A 21674-nucleotide genomic window follows, 5' to 3' on the forward strand; every position below is an offset into this window, starting at 1 on the left:
ATCTGATATTTTAACTCATAGTTCTGTGCATATTTTAACACTGTAAGTAATTTGTATAATAATTCTCTCTATTCATGATTACTAACAACTGTGGTGTTCCTGGTTTTCATGTTAGTACAAAAAGCATGAAATATGTTAACAAATCTGCTATAAATATAGTTTATATTTTTAAAAGCAGAATTTTCCAATTGTTTGGATTGCCAAAAATGCATTTTTAATTTTGCACATTGGAATATATATTTGTCATGTATTAGCCGATTCTTAGCAAGGAACATCACCTGATGTGATATTCAGAGTGGTTTTCTGCTACAGCTCAGTAAAACCCAATTAGCCATAACTTAGAACTGAGTGTAATGACATACATTCTCTGAATAGATCTGTCAGTAACACAGTGCTTGGTGGATGATTTGTACACAAATGGAAAGGGAACTGAATTTTTACAGAAAGTTGTCTTTCTCTGGCCGATAAAGACAGATTCCAGGTAGTGAAAATGAACTGGTGTTCCAAGTCCCTAGCACTCAGATTTCTCTGCAAGAGCAATGAGATGGATCATTTGCCAAAGGCTACTGTCGCTTTAGCTGCTAATGATTTTCTGTTATCCTTTTCTCTTAAAAATAAAAGCTTTGTGTACTTCTGTTAACCATGTTGCAAAATCTCCCAAGGCATTGTTGATAACTAATTGCTTGAAGCTGTTCTCTTCAACATGAAAGGTAGGTGGGGTGTATGTGTGAGATACATGGGTATGTATTTTATTTCCTTGGACACTCTTATGCCATGCAGTTGCAGATTTTGTTTATAGAAAGTCAGATATATTATCTTTGTCTGTAGCAGCTGTACTGTAAACAGAAGCTAAAATCTGACATATAAATCAGAAATATGATTATATATATTTTATGTATATGATTATATATATATGCCTGTTCATATACTGCTAATTCTAAACATTTAGGTATATGCCAGTCAACAATTCTGACGTGCATAGATGTATTTTATCTATTTTTAGAAAATCCATCTACTTGGTTAAAAAAACCATACAATTTCAATATATGTAGGCACATAGTATTATTCTTCAGTTGATAACGCAAACACAGTTCATTCCTTTTCGGGTGGATGAGTTGAGCTGATATTCAGACCTACTAAAAAGAAGGTTACTTAAGTGCTTAAGTGTGTCCTGGCAGGTTTTAATATTTCTATTGCATTTTCTCCTCTTCTTTAAATCTGCAAAATTTTTGTCATGAATGAGGTTTTGTGAAGATGCTGCCTCCTTTATGTTCAAGGGAAATCATCTTGGATAATTTAGAGGCATTTTATGTTTTTATCCTTTGATATTTCTTATACACAGATTAATAACAGCGTATACTTACCTGGCAGGGGAGACACCATGATCAAGCAGGTGGTTTTCCCAGGGCGAGGCTCATCCCTTGCACTCCGGGTGTGCTGACCTCTGCTATTTCCCCAAATGCGGGAAACTTGACTGCATAATTTGTGGTAGTGGGGGACTGCATTCGCGCTTTTTTTTTTTTTTTTTTTCCCCTTCTGAGGGGAACAGAGGGCCCGATATGCAGAGTTGATCCTCATCATAGGGAAGTGTGTAGTCTGCCTGGAGTCCGGATCAGGGATATCACTAGGGCGCTCCCCAACCTGGTGCACCCGACAGACTACTACCCGCTGCTGGTCTTCCAGACAGGTGAGGGGGAAGCTGCTTCCCGCAGTCTGAGGGGGATGAAGAAAGACTACAGGGCCTTGGGGTGGATGGTGAAAGAGTCTGGGGCTCAAGTGACCTTCGCCTCACTCCTTCCATCTTCCACTGATGATGTGGGAAGGAATGGGAAGATTCAGTCCATAAACGATTGGCTTTGAGAATGGTGCTAGAGGCAGGGCTTTGGATTCTTTGATAACAGCTGGTTATTGAGTGTACTATCAGCAAGTTTGCTGATGACACTAAGCTGGGAGGAGTGGCTGACTCGCCAGAAGGCTGTGCTGCCATCCAGCGAGACCTGGACAGGCTGGAGAGTTGGGCAGGGAATAACTTGATGAAATATAACAAGGGAAAGTGTAGAGTCCTGCATCTGGGCAGGAACAACCCCAGGTTCCAGTATAGGTTGGGGAACGACCTGTTAGAGAGCAGTGTAGGGGAGAGGGACCTGGGGGTCCTAGTGGACGACAGGATGACCATGAGCCAACACTGTGCCCTTGTGGCCAAGAAGGCCAGTGGCATCCTGGGGTGTATTAGAAGGGGGTGGTTAGTAGGTCGAGAGAGGTCCTCCTTCCCCTCTACTCTGCCCTGGCGAGACCGCATCTGGAATATTGTGTGCAGTTCTGGGCCCCTCAGTTCAAGAAGAACAGGGACCTGCTGGAGAGAGTCCAGCACAGGGCAACAAACATGATTAAGGGATTGGAGCATCTCCCTTATGAGGAAAGACTGAGGGAGCTGGGTCTCTATAGTTTAGAGAAGAGGAGACTGACGGGTGACCTTATTAGTGTATATAAATATATAAAGGGGGAGTGTCACAAGGATGGAGCCAGGCTCTACTCAGTGGCAAACAATGATAGGACAAGGGGTAATGGGTACAAACTGGAACACAAGAGGTTCCACTTAAACTTGAGAAGAAACTTCTTCTCAGTGAGGGTGATGGAACACTAGAACAGGCTGCCCAGGGAGGTTGTGAAGTCTCCTTCCCTGGAGACATTCAATACTCGCCTGGACACATTCCTGTGTAAACTTATTTAGGTGTTCCTGCTCCGGCAGGGGATTGGACTAGATGATCTTTTGAGGTCCCTTCCAATCTCTAGCATACTGTGATACTGTGATACCTTAATTATCCATGGCCTGAGCATATAAAAACAAGATTTAGGTAGACCTGAGTAAGGAATGCTGAGTGTGAGATGTTATGCTGGAGTGCCTCAAGGGTCAGTACTGGGACCGGTATTATTTAATATATTCATCAATGATTTAGATGAGGGAATTGAGTGTACTATCAGCAAGTTTGCTGATGACACTAAGCTGGGAGGAGTGGCTGACACGCCAGAAGGCTGTGCTGCCATCCAGCGAGACCTGGACAGGCTGGAGAGTTGGGCAGGGACTCACTTGATGAAATATAACAAGGGAAAGTGTAGAGTCCTGCATCTGGGCAGGAACAACCCCAGGTTCCAGTATAGGTTGGGGAACGACCTGTTAGAGAGCAGTGTAGGGGAGAGGGACCTGGGGGTCCTAGTGGACGACAGGATGACCATGAGCCAACACTGTGCCCTTGTGGCCAAGAAGGCCAATGGCATCCTGGGGTGTATTAGAAGGGGGTGGTTAGTAGGTCGAGAGAGGTCCTCCCCCTGGTGAGACCGCATCTGGAGTATTGTGTCCAGTTCTGGGCCCCTCAGTTCAAGAAGGACAGGGACCTGCTGGAGAGAGTCCAGCGCAGGGCAACGAAGATGATTAAGGGATTGGAGCATCTCCCTTATGAGGAAAGACTGAGGGAGCTGGGTCTCTATAGTTTAGAGAAGAGGAGACTGACGGGTGACCTTATTAGTGTATATAAATATATAAAGGGGGAGTGTCACAAGGATGGAGCCAGGTGTTCCTGCTCCGGCAGGGGGATTGGACTAGATGATCTTTCGAGGTCCCTTCCAATCTCTAACATACTGTGATACTGTGATACTGTGAAATCAAACAAGATTATTCAGTAATGATACAGATCCATCCAGCTTTTGCGCCAGACGATAGACTGCTGACAAGGCAGGAAATATGTTCCTTAGAATCATAGAATTAACTAGGTTGGAAAAAAACCTTTAAGACCATAAAGTCCAACCATTACCCCACGACTGCCAAGACCGCCACTAAGCCATGTCACTAAGGGCTTCATCTGCACATTTTCTGAACACTTCCAGGGACGGTGATTCCATCACTTCCCTGGGAAGCCTTTTACTGGTACTGGAATTTTTCCTTATTGGGAATCATCACAGAGACAAGACATGTGCCATTCTCTTTCTATTTACAAGTATTTCGTTTAGTCTGCTAAATGTAAGTTAATGTTTCTCAGGACCTGTACATTCAAATTACTAGTCATAAGGGGCTTATGGAATGTTTCCTTTTTTTTTTTTTTTTTTCCATAGACTAAAATATTGTAGTATTTGCCCTAGAGCTTTAAGTACCCAAAGTATTTTTTTTGCTTTTGTTTGTGTGGGGGTTTTGTATGCAATTATGTCAGAGCATTGCTGTCGCATTTTCATAAGGATTTTCAGTCTTATATATGACAAAATAGTAAATACAGTGTAATAACTTTAAATGGTTATAAAATGATAACCACATTTTCTCATTTAAAGAAGAATTCAGTCTTTGTCTTAAATAGTTACTGTTTTAAAAATATTTCTCAAGTAATTTGGAAGGATTTGGAGAATTATCTCTCTGTCACTTCATGCTAGTACTAATATACCAGTACCCTCTGTTATCCCCATAGTTCTAAAATACTAATTTTAAATCAAATTCATTACAGTAGAATTGTAAACCATATATTTAACAAGGAGAGGGTGTGGATGATGTGTTTAAAAGAAAAAACTGAAGTCCATTAATAAAATCAGAAGAATTCATAAATGCTGAATAGAAACTGAATTCCTTCCAAAAAAATGAGCATACACACACACACAAAAAAAAGAAAACAACACACAAACCAACCAAACAAACACAAGAAAAAAACCCAAAGTGAACTGCAGCTGTGATTTTTTATTTTTTATTAAGTGAATATTGTATTCAGGATATAAATGTCAGGTGTCGTTATTTCTGACAAAGAGCCATTAGAAAGGAATATACCACCTCAGATAATACTAATAAACCTTTAAGATGAGGAGTAAAGTCTTGGTGTGAAGTTTTCCTAAGTAAAACTACCCTTTGAACTACATTTAAATTGTTACAATTTGTGATTACTAGACTGTTCAAATAGTTTCTTTTTATGATGAACGATCATAAATGTCTTTTTTAAAGGTATTATCTGAAAATACTGTTTTTTTTTAAAGCAACAAGCTATTTCAAAGAGGAAAAGGAATATTTATTTTTTTTAGCTGTAAAAGGTGTTACCACAAGAATGTTCTCTGACTTCAGCTTGTACAGCTGAGATTATTCTAATGATGGGAGGCCTGCAGGATTGATCTCTTTCATCCTTTTTGTAATGTGTTGGCATGTAAAAGACGCTTCAAATTAGGTGAGCAAGATATCAAACAAGCAAAGTTGTTTTGTTTTTTTTTTTAGCTAGTTGTAGTTAAAATAGATGAAAATGTAGTTTATCATGCCTTTTTTTTTTTTGTCTTTTTCAAAATTGAATTGGCCGTGTTTCTGTCTCCTGCTGAAACTAATAAAAAAACAATTCTTCTTTAATTTGTATTACCAAACACAATTTATATATCTGAGACTTCAAATTTAGTGGAGATGCAGGGAAATCAAAAATAATGTGACGGAATACTGCTCTTGTTAATGCTTAGTGCATCTTTTATTTTCTTTAACAACCCCTTTGGATCTTGTATGCTTAGACAGATGCTGTTGTACCTAAATAACTACATCATTTGTATTCCTAACCATCCACGGGGAAATAAAACATAGGTGCTGACTTCCCATGCCTGTCTTAATCCATGTGAGAGAATGGCTGAGGGTCTCTTTGAATAGGTTCATTTGTCATGACAACAGGTCAAAGACTCCACACATGCTAATGGTCTTTTTTCTTCTATTCTGGTACATTATAACTTCCAAAATCTTTCCTGTATTACTTCAAATCTGATGCCTACTCTTCACAAGTGAAGGAAAGGCAAATCTGGGTTTGGTTTATATATCTATATGTTAAAATAAAACCATCAGATTGTACCTACAGGGTTTAATCAGACCATGGCAGTGTTAGAGGGTAATTTTATTTTATTTTTTGTTTGCTTTTCTAACATTCCTGATTTTTCTGCTTGCTTCAAAATAACAGCCTTTCATCACTGCCTCCTTTCAAAAGTCCTGGTAGTGTGAAAATGCTTCTTGCATACAAGGTGGCAATTTGTACTTCTCATGAATCTATCAAATCAGTATTCACCCTTATCCCAGGAACAAAGCTACTGCAGAGTTGTATACAGCAAATGAAGGACTTTTTTGTGTTAAACAAAAATGAGACTCTTTGGTCAGTTGATCTGATAAATTCTCAGCTAGGAGTTTGCAATATTCATTCGGAGGCTTACATATTTCAGAAGGAATAAGGGATGGGAACACAGTTAAAAGAGTTCTAGGTGTTGGTGCTGGAAGTTAGGGAGTTTGAAGAAATAGCTGGAGAAAGGTTGCTCACAGAAGCTGCAGATGGCCCGTCATTGTTCAAGCATCCAAGGTCAGGATGGATAGGACTTTGAGAAACCTGATCTAGTGAAAGGTGCCTCTGCCCATGACAGGGAGTTGGACTAGAGGGTCTTTGAAGTTCCCTTCCAACCCAAACCTGGAAACATTCAGGGTCAGGCTGGACAGGGCTCTGAGCAGGCTGATCTAGCTGAAGATGTCCCTGCTCATTGCAGGGGGTTGACTGAATGACCTTTTAAGTTCCCTTCCAATCCAAATTATTCAGTGATTCTATGGTAAAAGATTAATATGGCTTTAGATTTTTATCCACATAATATTCCTTTCTTTGCGCTGCAGTTTCAGTGAGACATACATGGCTCTATTAAGAATTAATTAAAAAGCAGGAATGGTAAGAAATGGCTAAATATTATGACACCAAATGGAGTAGGGAGACTTCTATTATTACAGTGCTGTTTGAATATGCCTACCTCAAGAATTATCTGAGGCTTTTAGTGGTTCGTTGGTGTATCAGATGCTTTGTCTATTACGATTTATTTTGAACTCTGTTTGCATCTACATCATCCATATTGTTGTTTCAAATGCTGAATATCTTATAGTTGTTGACATTTCATTAGAGAAAAGGAGAAAATCTTGACTTTAAAAACTTTAGGGAAAGAAAGTCTAACTTCAGGCTAAAATCAAATTGATGCAATCATCAATCCAAGACATTTGAATTTTTTTATGCCTGGCTGCATTATATTCAGGCAGCAAGACGTATTGTTCAAAATTCACCGTTGTAAGGAATCATGAGAGCATTTTTCTTCCTAACACAAATCCCAAACTGAAAAAAATAGAATCCCTGGAACAGGACATGTGTTGCTTTGTTGCACTGAGGCTGGAAGAGGCCACCTACAAGAAACAGAAATGAAAATTTAAAGAATTAATAAGTGCATTTCACAAACTTTTTTTTTGCTTGTGTTTCCTCTGGTAATGCTACATATGGTGTATGTTACCAGGACTGTAAATAAATGGCACCTGTATAAATCAGTTGCATAAAAGGCATATTTTTCGTCCAAAACCTGCTTTTTTTTTTGTGATATAATATGTGGCTGAACAGTAAACTTATGTAGCTCATAGGTTTTGATTGATTAAAAAAAAATATATTTGTGTTGTCTTTCTGATAAAGAACAAGGAAATCAAAGAAGCACCAAACTATGCCTGTATCGATGGTAGTCTGAAATGTGCTTGAGGATTTCATTATAAGTCTTGATTCACAAGGAGTATGTCTCTGCTAAGTACTTGTTGTACATTTAATGCTTTTATCATTTAGTCGGTACACATTTTGTAACAATATATTTCCTCAGCATTGGGGTTTCTAACAAATTCAGCCATTCAGATGATCCTAAAGGATTTAGTAGAAAGAGAGACATTTGCAGAATAGATATAAACAGCATATTTATGTATTGCTTTATAGGGCAGAAAGAAAACCTGTATAATTCAGTCATGGAACTGAACAGGTCGGTAAATAGTTTATTAATGTACACTGACACTGTATGGAGTTTTAAATGATTTCACACATTATAAAGATGTTAAAGGTCCAGAGTAGGATCAGTTTATCTTCCTTATGGTCTTCTAAAACTTGGCATTGTACTGTTAGGAAAGTGTACTGCAAAGTGTTTTGGTGAAACAACAAAGAACTGGGTACTGGAAGAGTGGTGAATGTTGGGTGAAGGAAATCCAGCAAAAGGCAAAACTAACGATACCTGACAAAGTAATCTTTTAATGTTGTTACTTTGATATCTGTTTAATATTTGCTGAAACAAGTATAAAAGTGAAGTATAAACAGCAAAATAATTAAAGAACACATAAAGATAAGTCTGTAAAATAGGAATTTGTTCTGCTTCTTAAGAAGAATGTAGGTTGAAACAGATATAACCTTGGTGCAGAGGAATTAATGAGTGACTGAAGACAGTAGCACTTTGCTTCCCCTCCAGATTTCTCAGATTCAGTTTATTATGACTTCAGAGAAAGGATGGACATTCAGTCATTATTACCTGGTTATTATAAAACTCTTATAATTTTCAAAGCTAATGTTAAATTAGTATTTTCCCACTGTTTCTTTTACTTATGAACATTTTCTTATTTATTTATTAAAAAAATGCTTTACTTTTCTAAACTCTTAATATTACAGAGCATTAAAGATAGCCTGGAGAGACTGCTGGGTCATGTAGACATTATTAACAAAAAGAAGATGCCAGCTTTGCAAAGTGCTACACCAAGGGAAGCAGCAAATATACAAGAAAAGATGACTCAGCTTAATCTTCAATGGGAAAAAGTTAACAAGATGTACAGGGACCGACAGGCGTAAGTAACTTTTAAAAATTGCTATTTTTGTTGGCATCTATTAGTATTTGACCTGCTGTTGGTGATTGTTTCCTAGTTGTCTTTTTTTTGGTGGAAATGCCTTTTAAAGTCTCGAATGATACTTTCCTGTAACTATCAATGTTTATAAGGAATTGTAATATAATTTATGAGAAAACTTGTAAAATTGAATATATTTTGACCAACTACCACTTGCATTGGACCAAAATCTAGCATGATATTGGGTATATATTCCCATGTCATTATAACTGACATTCCTTTACCCTAAGATAGTATCTGGCATTTAGTCTTTTGTACCTGTACTCTTGATTTGAATCTGTGATAGCTGCATCAGGATAAAATCCCTTTTAATTGCAGAGGATTTATGAGTTTGAAGAGCATTTCTCAGTTTATGTATAATTGTTAGCAACTCTAAATCCAGTGTCATCTTTATATATCTGTATATTAGATATTATATGACAGGGCAGAACAATCAAGAGAAATATAGAAAGGCATTAAAATGATAATAAATAAAGATGTGATCTCCTACAATACCCTATAATACCTAGTATTATTTTTCTCCTGGCATAGTATTTCTGATGTTTGTAATCTGGGAATCATATTATGGTGCAAAATATAGCCAAACCTAATTTTTTAATTCAGACATGGCTTATGTTAGTAGCATATTAGAGAGTAACAATCCAGTAATTTATTTATACTCCACAGTAGATATCTGATGCTTAAAATTTTTGGCATTGTGCAATAAAATGCCCACTTCCTCTTTCAATTTTTTAAGTAGCTGAGATACTGGCATTGATACAGAAATTTCTATTATGTGTATTATGCATTATACTTGTTTTCAATATCAGTAATCTAAAAGTTAACAAATAAGTTCGACTTAAAAAGAAAGTCATAGTTTCAAGCATTTATTGAATTACCACAGAATCAGCAGGTTGAGGGAAGTGATTCTGCCTTTCTATTCTGCTCTTGTGAGACCCCACTCAGCTCTAGGGCCCCCAGCATAGGAAGGATGTGGACCTGTTGGAGTGAGTCCAGAAGAGGGCCCTGAAGATTATCAGATGGCTGGAGCACATCTCCTGTGACAGGCTGGAGAAGAGAAGGCTCCAGGGAGAACTTAGAGCAGCCTTTCAGTACCTAAATGGGGCCTACAAGAAATCCTGAGAGGAACATCTTACAAGAGCAATTAGTGACAGGACAAGGGGGAATAGCTTTAAACTGAAAGAGGGTAGATTTAGATTAGTTATGAGAAAAAAAAATTACTGTGAGAATGGTGAGACAGTGGAACAGGTTGCCCAGAGAAGTTGTGGCTGCCCAATGCCTGGAAGTGTTTAAGGTCAGGTTTCACGGGGCTTTGAGCAACCTGGCCTAATGGAAGGTGTCCATGCCCATGGCTGAGAGATTGGAGTTAGGTGATCCTTAAGGTCCCTTCCAACCAAAAGCATTCTGTGATTTTCTTAAGACTCCTTGCAGTTCTTCTGAGAATGTAAAACATTAATCTGGTCAGGAAGATCGTTAAATATATATGACTGGTTTCATTTACTGAAATTGTCCGTTCATAGGAATTTTACAAAATTGGCTCTTCAGACAACACTGAAAACTTGACATTCAAAGTTTCATTTGATATGATGACTGCAAAAACAACTCAGAAACTAGTCTTACTTGGCTTTTTTTCGGAATAATTCTCATGGTTTTAGCTTAATGTTCAAATAATGATTGTGTTGTGTAGTAGGAAGAGACATGAATCTAAACATGTAAGCAGTGACTCTAAGAAAATAAAACCTTCCTATGGTCTTATACTGAACTGATTTTGCCCTTGGCAACTTCTGTGTTTTCTTTGTTTAGGCTTATTGGTTAACTACTGTCACTTTGCAGATTTGTACAGAAATATTATTTCAACTGTCAGCCAGTCACTAACTTTGTTTTTAGGTTACCGGAGAAAAAGAGGGCAAAGCTTAAATAAAATAATAGAGAGAATCATAGTAAAAGATAAAATTCAGTAATCTTCATGTCATCTCTGCTTTGTCTCAACATTTAAGTTGTAAGTGTAAGAAACTGAGATGGATTTATAATCTGGTTTCCAGATTCTCCCATGTGCAGTACTTTTTTTAAATACTAAGCCTAAATCTGGTTTAGTAAAATAAATTCTTCTGGTTGTCATGATGCCATGTACAAATATGAAGGGTACGTAAGTTAGAAGCAGAGACTAGAGCCAAGCTGCTCACAAGGATAATAAAAGGCGGGCATATTTCTGTTGTGCTTTCCCCAAGACTGGCTTTCTCCAAACCCTTACTGGTACAACAGACCAAGCTCTGAGAAACCTTTGGAATCTTCCCATGCATTTTCTACCATTAGTACATAGAAAGTAGAGTGATTTATGGTTAGCTGAAAGCTTGGACCACCAGGACTGCCAATCAGTTGTCCCTTATTTAGACTACAGTGATATTTAGCCAGCAGCAGAAAACGTTCTGAAGTGAAATGAATTAATATTTGTCAAGTATTTCGAGGTCATCAGATATAGGCACTAGAGAAGTGTAAAGTATGACTACTCTCCAGCTGGCATTTGCCTAGGGGAGTCATCCTCTTATAGTATGATGGACAGCAACTCAAGCTGATGATAAGCTTGACTGCTGTCTGGAATTTCATGCGTTTGTTTTTGTTTTAAATTTTTTGTCTGTGGTGTCTGTCTTACTATGTTTCTACTACTGTTTCAGTGGTTTTGTTTGAACTCTGAGGTGATTGATATAGCTTCTGCAGTTTTGAGAAGTGCATTTGGACTGCACACAAATGCCAGGGAGGAAATGAAGGAAGACAATATAGCCTTTAGCATTTTGCTTCTAGCAGCTGGAGTCCTTAAGGGGTGAAAGTATCCATGTAAGTCTGCCTTTGAGAAATAGATGGAGCTGTGTTTGTGAGATGACACACTAGTGAAGGTGATGGTTTAGGACAGATTTTGATTTATTATTGGAGCTCTCTCTTGCTTTCAAGAGAGTGTGTCTAAGTCAATGTGAGTATGCCATGTTTGAAAGGTTACAGATGTACTATATATATGTTCATTTCTGAATATTGGTCTTAGAAAATCAAAGGGTTGTAATAGCATGGAACTTTAAGTAAATTCAAAGTCAACTATCACGATGATGGAAGAACAAAACAACTTTCCTTACCCATGTAGTTACAAACAGAGAGCTTACTCTGGATTTCATATAAATCAATAGAAACATTCATGTTGATTTTTTTTAATGTGAAATAGAACTCCTGGAAGACCTTATTAATTTCTAGATAGTTTGTAATTAACTTTATAGTGAGTTCCTTTTAATTAGAAATCAAAATAGATTTTTAGTTAGTTTTACAATAGGTCATGTGTCAGTTTGACAGAAATTCATTGTTATGGTAGATATTCAAATAGCTTTACAAGGCTAGTTCTTCTACAGTATCTGAAAACTTGTTTCATATTGTCCTTTTAGCATGTTTCCTGTATTTAAACAAGTGCTTATACTGTGATTACTATAAGCTAAAAGGCAATATTTCACTGGAAAAGTGTAAGTAAAAATGCTGTGCTTATGCTAGTGTACTCTTGGTTGTATTAGAAGCTAGGATGAATGCATTGTTTTATTCTTTTCACAAACTCATTGAAACATTAGTCTTCAACTGACTAATTTTTAAGTAAAACACTTAAGTAAAACATTTTCCAATAGTTGTATTAAGATAACATAATCTAAATTTTGTAAGGGAGTTCTATTACAGTGCTGGTAAGAATAACCATTCAGATTTCATGTCATGTACCAGATTTTAACCATATTTGCAGCAGCTTTAGATACTGTTTTTTTTATATTAATCATGACTTTTTATGAACTGATGCTAACACCAGGTCCCTATATAACTTCAGTTAGAACACATAATATTTGAAAAAACAAATCAGTAAATAATATAAAATAGATCATAAATGAATGTCTTATATCGCTTATAACTTATCAACTTACTACTTCTCAAAGGCACTGTTTCTTTTCTCAGGACACAGTCTTCCAAGAATATGTCTGCCTCAGTCTTCTTTCTGTGAACAGCACGAGCTCACTAAAAGTGTTCATTTCTAACAGTGCCAGAAGTCATCATAAGATCATAGACTCATAGAATAGTTAGGGTTGGAAAGGAACTTAAGATCATAGAATCATAGCAAAATAGAATATTTAGGGTTGAAAAGGAGCTTAAGATCATCAAGTTCCAACCCCCCTGCCATGGGCAGGGACACCTCACACTAAACCATATCACCCAAGGCCTCTTCCAACCTGGTCTTCAACACTGCCAGGGATGGAGCATTCACAACCTCGCTGGGCAACTTATTCCAGTGCCTCACCACCCTAACAGGAAAGAATTTCCTCCTTATATCCAATCTAAACTTCCCCTGTTGAAGTTTTAACCTGTTACCCCTTGTCCTGTTGCTACAGTCCCTAAAGAAGAGTCCCTCTCCAGCATCCCTGTAGCCCCCCTTCAGATACTGGAAGGCTGCTATGAGGTCTCCACGCAGCCTTCTTTTCTCCAGCCACAGCTTTCTCAGCCTATCTTCATGCAGGAAGTGCTCCAATCCCCTGATCATCCTCATGGCTGTTCTCTGGACTTGTTCCAACAGTTCCATGTCCTTTTTTATGTTGAGGACACCAGAACTGCACGCAGTACTCCAGGTGAGGTCTCACAAGAGCAGAGTAGAGGGGCAGGATCACCTCCTTCAACCTGCTGGTCACTCTCCTTTTGATGCAGCCCAGGATAAGATTGCCTTTCTGGGCTGCAAGCGCACAGTGCTGGCTCATGTTCATTTTCTCATCGACCAACACCCCCAAGTCCTTCTCCACAGGGCTGCTCTGAATCTCTTCTCTGCCTAACCTGTAGCTGTGCCTGGGATTGCTCCGACCCAGGTGTAGGACCTTGCACTTGCCATGGTTAAACTTCATGAGGTTGGCATCATCCCACTTCACAAGCGTGTTAAGGTCCCTCTGGATGGCATTCCTTCCCTCCAGCGTATCAACCGAACCACACAGCTTGGTGTCATCGGCAAACTTGCTGAGGGTGCACTCAATCCCACTGTCCAAGTCAGCGATGAAGATGTTGAGCAAGACCAGTCCCAACACCGATCCCTGAGGGACACCACTCGTTACTGGTCTCCAGCTGGACATTGAGCCATTGACCACAACTCTTTGTGTGCGGCCATCCAGCCAGTTCTTTATCCACTGTGTAGTCCACCTATCAAACTGATGTCTCTCCAATTTAACAACAAGGATGTCATGCGGGGCAGTGTTGAACACTTTCCACAAGCCCAGGTAGATGACATCAACTGCTCTACCCCTGTCCATCAGTTCTGTAGCCCCATCATAGAAGGCCCCCAAATTGGTCAGGCAGGATTTCCCCTTAGTGAAGCCATGCTGGCTGTCACCAAGCACCTTGTTGATTTTCATGGGCCTTAGCATGCCATCCAGGAGAATCTGCTCCAAGATTTTGCCAGGCACAGAGGTGAGACTGACTGGTCTGTAATTCTCTGGGTCATCCATTTCCCCTTCTTAAAAATGGGGGTTATATTTCCCTTTTTCCAGTCATTGGGAACTTTACCTGCCTGCCATGATTTTTCAAGTCATCAAATCAATAAAGTGCAATGAACTTTTCCAGAAAAGAACAACCATGCATTAATTTTAATTTTTTTCTAAAGCAGTTGCAAACCACACACAAAGAACATAAAATACTTAAAAAAACCCAAACAAATCACAAGGCAGAAAAGCCAAGAAAATACTCAAAAGAATCTAATTTAAAAGCAAAATGGTTAAATTTTACAGATATTATAGACCATGAACATTTTCAAAACTGTTTCTTAACCATGAATTAAAATTCTAATGGATCCCTCATATTAATTTCAGGCAACTAATTTTTATCTTTTTCATGTCTTAAAGAATTAACTGCCAGCACATACAGTATAGACTAGATTAATATTCCTCTAATTAATCTGAAATCTACTAAAAAATAAAGGTTCTGAGAGAATGTAGGGAATTTGCTACCAGATAGATAGCTTTACAAAGTGTTTCTTGGTAATTCTGAAAGGAGTAAAGAAGTGATATGCTAGTCTTATATTAGAAAAGATCCTAAATCCATTGTAATGATGCCAAAACAAATTGATGGCTTTTATAAAAGTCACAAAAAAATAACAATTTTTATAGCAACAGGAACGAACCATAAAGAGCTAGTTAATAAGCTGATACTAAGAATTATTTTAACTTTTGGACAGCAGTACATCTGTCACATATTTGAGTAGCTTGATAAGTCCTAATGAAAAATGTGTATTATACGTAATCTATTCATTCGCCTAGAAAGAATAAAGTTTCTCAGTTGTGGATTCCCAGTTTCCATCTGTGACACCAACAATGCTTTGTAAATGAGAAGTCATTGAAGACATAGGTCATCTGATCTGCCTTGAGCTATACAAGTTTTAGTTATTTATTTTACTGTACTTGTCTAGATTCCTTCTCTATTAAATACTCCCAGGCAATTCTTTCACAGTTTAACAATTGCAGTATATAAGGAGTCCATTGACTTTTCAGGGGGATGAGATGAGATAAGACTATACACATTATTTTTAGATAGATAAAATTAGGGGAGATTAATCTTAACCTCGAAAGAATAAAAAAAAATACAATTTAATTTATAGCTAAACATATTGTTATATATCTCTTTTTCACTAAGCCCAGTCAGCATTTCTTTGTTCCTTGCCTTAACTCTGATAAAGTTAATGACAAGAATGAATGCTACCGGCTTTCTTTCAGTGCAGGGAGAAAAGCAACTTGTTTAAGGCCTAGGTATTTTCAGAGAAAGGCAGAAATCGTGGCTGTCTCCTCATCTATGAGTACCTGCTCACATATTTCTGTTGAGGTTGTAAGTTGTGTTATCAGACTTACTTAACCTTGGCTCAAGATTCAAGATAAAAGTGGAAACCAGAACAGATCAGTTCATTGTCAATGAAGGAAATTATTTCCTTTCTAATGTTAATCTCAGAATAGCTACCATACCTTAGTTACATGTTGTTGTTCTTTTCCCTTTCTTTCACAGCAATTCAAATTATTCATCTAGATTTTTTAAATGCAGAATGGGGACAGCTTATAATTCTTGACTCTTACAGCCAACATTAGTTATTAATTTATTTCCATACTATACTTACTGCATAGAAATAGCTCCATGGCAGTTGTCCTGTAATCTAATTCTTGCAGCAGATTTGCTATTTCATGTGTCTCAAACTTAAGCATAACTTAGCATAACTTCACTGTAAAAAGCTCAGTGACAAAAATGCATTACATTCATACAAGAATTATTGTAGTGACTTTTCCTGCTGAACAAAATAGAAAAAATTCACTGAAATGTCTGGGAATTGTTACCGCTTAGTCATGAATATGTGAGCTGTAGAGCTATGGGAATACAAATATGTATGAAGGCAAATATGGGCAGAAGCAAATTGGCTCTGAACTGTCTGGGTATGAACTGTCATGGGCCTTCATGTCAGATATGAAAGATAATATGATATTGTGGTCAGTGTCAGAAGCTATGAGACCCAGCTGAAACACAGGATATACTTGCTTTAGGGACAATGCTATGTTAGTGCAGCTGTGTAATTCCCCAGATAGTCCTGGTTTGTATCCAGCTGTTTGAAAACACTGGCGGAGCTTGTTCATGCTTAGCTGCATACATCTATATAGGCATAGCCTAAGGCAGTTGCGGTATAGCCTCAGGTCTGAAGCTTTGTGATTAATACTGTTACTTTCTGTAAGTGCTGACAATTAAGGTATGTTTTCACTGTTGGTATTGAATCATTACATTGTGCTGTGCAAGAATTTTTTTAGCTGGGCAGATATTTATCTGGGTCAACTGTACACTGAATGAAAGATGGTGTTGCAGGACCTACTACTGTGTCTGCCACATGCTGGATGTACTAACGTGAGATCCTTTGCAAAATTCCCTTGATGCTTTCTAAAGTATTGCTGCTCTCTAGTCACCATAGTGCAGTGTATACCTACCTTTAAATACTTCTTGGGAGAGCATTTTTAGACAGTAGAGGGAGCCCAGTCTTTTAATATCTGTAGCTAAAGCCAGAAGTTACAATTTTCTGGTTTGTACAATTTTCGTCACTGTCATTTCTCAGCTGTGTTCATATTGTAGCTATCATCTAATAAATACAATTTTCTGTTTCCTCCTTCAAGGCAGTTTGAATGCATTTTTTTCTTTTATTAAACACTTTAAATATACCCCTCAGTGCCAAACAGACAAAGAAGACACATTATGTTTTCAGTAGAAAGCAGCAAGTTTTGTGATGATCATAGAACTCAGTAGTAATAGTTTTAACACTTACAGTCTTCTGTCCTGGTGTCATTCAGTATTTCAGCAGAGTTGGTCAGCTTTCAGATTTCCTTTTCTTGAAGGGCAAGCCAGTGTTTGAGGTTGTTTGGACAAAACCAGTTGATACTTCAAATTTGATCCAGAATATTATGGGAATTGACCTGAAAACAAACAAACAAACAAATGAACAATTTTCATTGGCTTATTCTTATAGCACTAGATACACTGCACATTGCTAGTTTAATTTTGTAATCTATGCCCTTTAGTTTAATTTAGTCTTGTATTTATTTATCTGGGGAACCATAAATATTTTTGTATTTAACAGAGAAAATAAATTCCCTTCTTAAATTGAAGCAAAGCATTCCAGAGATTTTCTGTAAGCAAAATGCCTGTTTTCGATTTTTTGTTATCTCAGGAAACTATATCGTTGAACCACTGTACGTATATCTTTCTGACGCTATATTCCTTGTTGCTTCCTGGAATATATAATTTCTTAAGTGTCCAGTTGCTTTTCCAGTAAAAGAGGGAGTAATTCATAGCATGAGGTTGAAGTTGTTACACTAAAATAGAGTAAGAGTGACAATTATTTTGCTGTTCTGGTATATCATTATGCCTAATATGACTCAGGAAAATTTGGTTTAGTAATAACTTCAATAAGACCTTGAGGCAATTACCTATTAGGACAACATGAGGATAATACTGTAAGATTGTATAGCCTCAGTTTTGGGCAGAAGATCTGATTGGTACTTCCTGTCCATTCTATGACAGCAACAAAATTAAAAAGAAGTGGGGTGCCAAGGTTGTGAAACAACAACAAAAAATCACATATGCTCCTTATAGAATGCAGAGCATACCTATATTTTGGATCTATGCATGTATTAACTGAATGGTGGGAATATAGATGCCAAACCAAATGGACCACAGTGACCCTTTGCTTTTCTCTCCAGCATGGTAAAACAAATAGGGTGTTCTTTCTTCTCCCTAGCAACCAAATTTTCAAAATCCTGTAAAATTACAGTTATATTTGAGACTGATACTTCCCTGTCAGATATGGTTGAAATTGGCTAAAAAAAAACTAGAAAATATATTGTTGGAAATGAGTGATGGCCAGCACAGTCACCAAAGTATCATTTCCTTAAAAATAAAAATGTTAAAAATAGAAAGAAATACATCTTTTATTTACTTAGCCTGTTAGTAATGAAAAAAAAAATCACTAGAATCCCTTTTGGCAAATTATCTCCATGTGATTACACCTTGCTTCTTAGTTTTTCGTCTGTCCTGAGCTGCTGATCAAAGTGTTATGTAAGATTTAGCTATGGTGACTTAAAGGAGATTTTTATTTCCGGAACTGGTGTCATGGAATCACAGAATAATTCAGGTCGGAAGAGAGGAATTATTCCTCTCAGGAACTCTTCCAGTCTAACATGCTGCACAAAGGAGGGTCACCACCAGTTGACCGGATTGCTTAGGGCTTTAGCCAGGTAGGTTTTAAAGACCTCAAACAGCAGAGACTCCCAAGCAAAACCTCTTGGGAGCCCATTCAACAGCTTGATTGTCCTCATAGTGAATTTTCTGTTTTTTTGTTTCCTTATATCTAGTCAAAACCTTTAATTTCTCATTATACTTTTTGTCTTTCATCCTCCCAGCATGCACCCCTGGAAAGAGCCTTACTGCATCTTCTCAATGACCTCCTCATAGGTGTTGGAAGGCTGCTGTTGGGTTCACTGAAGCCATCTCATTGCCCAGTTCCCTCAGCCTTTCCTCAGAGAACAAGAGCTCCAGCCCCATGACTTTCATGGTGATACCTTGCTGAACTCACTCCAGTTTGTTAAAGATCTTGTATTGGCAGGCCCCAAATTGGACACAGTGTTCTAGATGTGGCCTAATGAGTGTTGAGTGAAGAGGGGTAATATTTTCTCTCAATCTTCTGGCTGTGCTGTCTAATGCAGCTCAGCATATACTTGGTTATCTTTGCTGACAGGGCACATTGCTGTCTTATATCCCACTTGCTGCTCACAGGACCCCAGATCCTTTTTATGAGAGCTGCTTCCCAGCCAACCAGTTCCCAAACTGTACCGTTGCAAGGGACTCTTCCTTCCCAGAGCTTAGATCTATGAAGGTTTTGTAAGCCTGCCCTTTAGGTATACGGCTTAAGTGCACTCACTGCTAGGGAGCTCTTTGTGGGCAATAGGAGACCTTTAAGTGGTTCATTTGACATATTACTTCTTTAGTTCAGATCAGAAGGGAGCTTTTGAAATTTGTCCTTGCTGAATTTCATAGGGCTTTTACTGGCTTGCTCCTTCAGCCTATCTAGCTCTTCTGAATGGCAGCTCTATACTTCAGCATTTTGACATTTTCACCCCTGATTTCACCCTAATGGGTGATGAATGGCTTGAGAGCAGCCCTGTGCAGAAGGACTTGGGGTTACTGGTAGATGAAAAATTAGATATGAGCTTGCAGTGTGTGCTTGCAGCCCAGAAAGCCAATGGTATCCTTTCAGAGATGATAGCAAGCAGTGTTCCCAAATATCAGCCTGCTGTCTCAGCATTCTGAGATGCAGCCTCTCTGGTCACAAGGACTTCAATGGTATGAATTCTCTAACATAATTCTTGATTTACTTATCATCGCCTTCTAGGAGTTCCCCTTCTCCTCCAGCCATGCCTATAAGCACAAAGGGCTGGGAGACCCTGGTAGTACTTCTCCTTTCTTTATTGGCCGATTATCTTTTTCACTCTTTTTAAAGTTTTTTGATTTTTTTTTTTTTAAAGGAAATCTGATAATACTTATTTGACATGAGGGAGGTAGTGCATCTGGTAGAAAACTCTGCAAAGAAATCGGGACCTTCTGGTATAAGTGTTTCTCTTAAGATGTCTAAAGGCTCATTCATTCATAAGATTTCCTGCAGTGTCTGTCTAGAATCTGCTTGATACTGACTTCTGGAATACATTAATAATAAGAGGTTATTGTTCTGTTGTCCTGAGGTATCTGTCCGCCTTATTTAACAAAGAGTGGCCTTGGATTTCTTGAAGTTCTAAAGATTTGAAAAGTGTTACAGAAGAGCAACAAACCAAAAAATGTCAATGTCATTTCTAACTATGAACATTTCCTGAAATGTCTTGAAATTCTTCTTATCCTTCATCATTTTACTCACTGTTGCAAACATGCAAATTCTTTATTGTCAGTTCTAGTTAATAAAATTCCAAAAGAAATACTCTTTGATTTTCCTTTATAACTGTTCAGCAAAGGGCATCTTTCTACCATTTTTATTAGCTATTATTGTAAAGGTACTATGTCTGGCTGCAGAACTGCTTTCTTAGCCGTAAATTTGCTTTCCTAGGTATAATGTGTATTGTTATACATTGAATCCTCTGTACACATATGTGTGTGTAACTGTATGAAACTGCTTCTAGTCACCCCAGTTTAGTTTGTCCATCTCAGATTGAGAGACATTGGTTGTGTAGTTGGAGCCATTTTAAGACAGGAACAGTAAAGAAAGTGTTCATCTTTATAAAACTTGTGGTCCAGATTTTATTGACAAACTCAGCATTTTATTCTGCAGAGCTGGAAATATAGAGGTTCAGGTTAAAATATATATATGCATAGCACTAGGGTGCCATAAAGCTTTAGCTGTATGATTTTGAGAGCCTGGTCTTGAGGTATAGGGCTTAAAAGTGCTCACTGCTAGGGAAGTCTTTGTGGGCAATAGGAGGCCTTTAAGTGATTCATCTGACACATTACTTCTTTAGCTCAGATCAGAAAAGAGCTTTTGAAACTGATCTTCTGATTGTCCCCACCATGATTTCATTTATGCTGCTGAGAAGTGCTCTTGGAACATCTGGACTAGATTCCTGTTAGATTAAAAAAATTTGGAAGATATTCTCCAAGAATGTACCTAATGCGCATCAATTGCAACTGAACATTTAGTCTACGTTAGAGAGCCCACAATAGAGAGCTTGAAGTGAAACATGTAAACATACCAAATGTGTAAGCTGGAATCATTGGCTTAAAATTAAGCATAGGTTTAGGCAGTTGTTTAGTGCCAGCCTTAGAAATGAGTGGCTTGTGCTACTTCCTGGCAAAGGGGGGAGAGATTTCTTTTTCCTTATTCCTGTTTGTCTTTTGCAGTAATCCTAACTACTTGAATTGAATTTCTACCTTGTGTACTGATATTATTTGCAGTGAGATTCCCCCCTTGGCCCTCCCTTCCCACCCCTGAAAATGCAAATATAAACAGTATCAGGTCCTGTGAATCCATCAGTCAGTATCTCACAATAATCCCTTATCTTTTGAGAAAGAATTCATAGGGACTATGGATTAATTTTGTAATATGAAACTGAATTTTCTAAAAAATAAAATAAAATAAAGAATACACTAAAGAACGATATAGACTACCAATAATTGTATGTTTTGTCTGCTAGCATAGTTACTGAGAAGTAAAATATAAGGAAAATGTAGCTGAAGAACATTCCAGGTATTCTTTGAACAACCATAAACCCAACAATTTGTGCCATATATTCCCTGAAGTAGAAGGAAATGATTGTTTTTCTGTTATCAGAGAAAGAAAAAACAAAAAGCAACACCATAAATTCACAGTTTCAATAGTAATTTAGAACAAACCAGCACATTTTAAAGAATTCAGATTACTAAGATTTGT

The 21674-nt window shown here is 37.8% G+C and overlaps 1 protein-coding gene and 1 non-coding gene across 17 annotated transcripts in view; both read left to right on the plus strand.

Moving 5' to 3' along the window:
• The window catches only part of DMD (dystrophin), a 1199681-nt gene that overhangs the window by 600987 nt on the left and 577020 nt on the right, over nt 1-21674 (plus strand). For all 16 annotated transcript variants that reach the window (XM_057411860.1, XM_057411861.1, XM_057411863.1 and 13 more), the window contains one exon: nt 8475-8647. In XM_057411860.1, the coding sequence (XP_057267843.1) occupies nt 8475-8647 (173 nt within the window). The remainder of the gene's footprint in view (nt 1-8474; nt 8648-21674) is intronic.
• Nucleotides 1357-1520, plus strand: LOC130600498 (U1 spliceosomal RNA). Its single transcript, XR_008972471.1, has one exon. It is a non-coding gene; the product is annotated as a U1 spliceosomal RNA (small nuclear RNA).

Source organism: Pezoporus wallicus, unplaced genomic scaffold (assembly GCF_028554395.1).
Source record: "Pezoporus wallicus isolate ANWC-B61680 ecotype Strahan unplaced genomic scaffold, APGP_CSIRO_Pwel_v1 contig_1438, whole genome shotgun sequence".
Lineage (NCBI taxonomy): Eukaryota > Metazoa > Chordata > Aves > Psittaciformes > Psittacidae > Pezoporus > Pezoporus wallicus.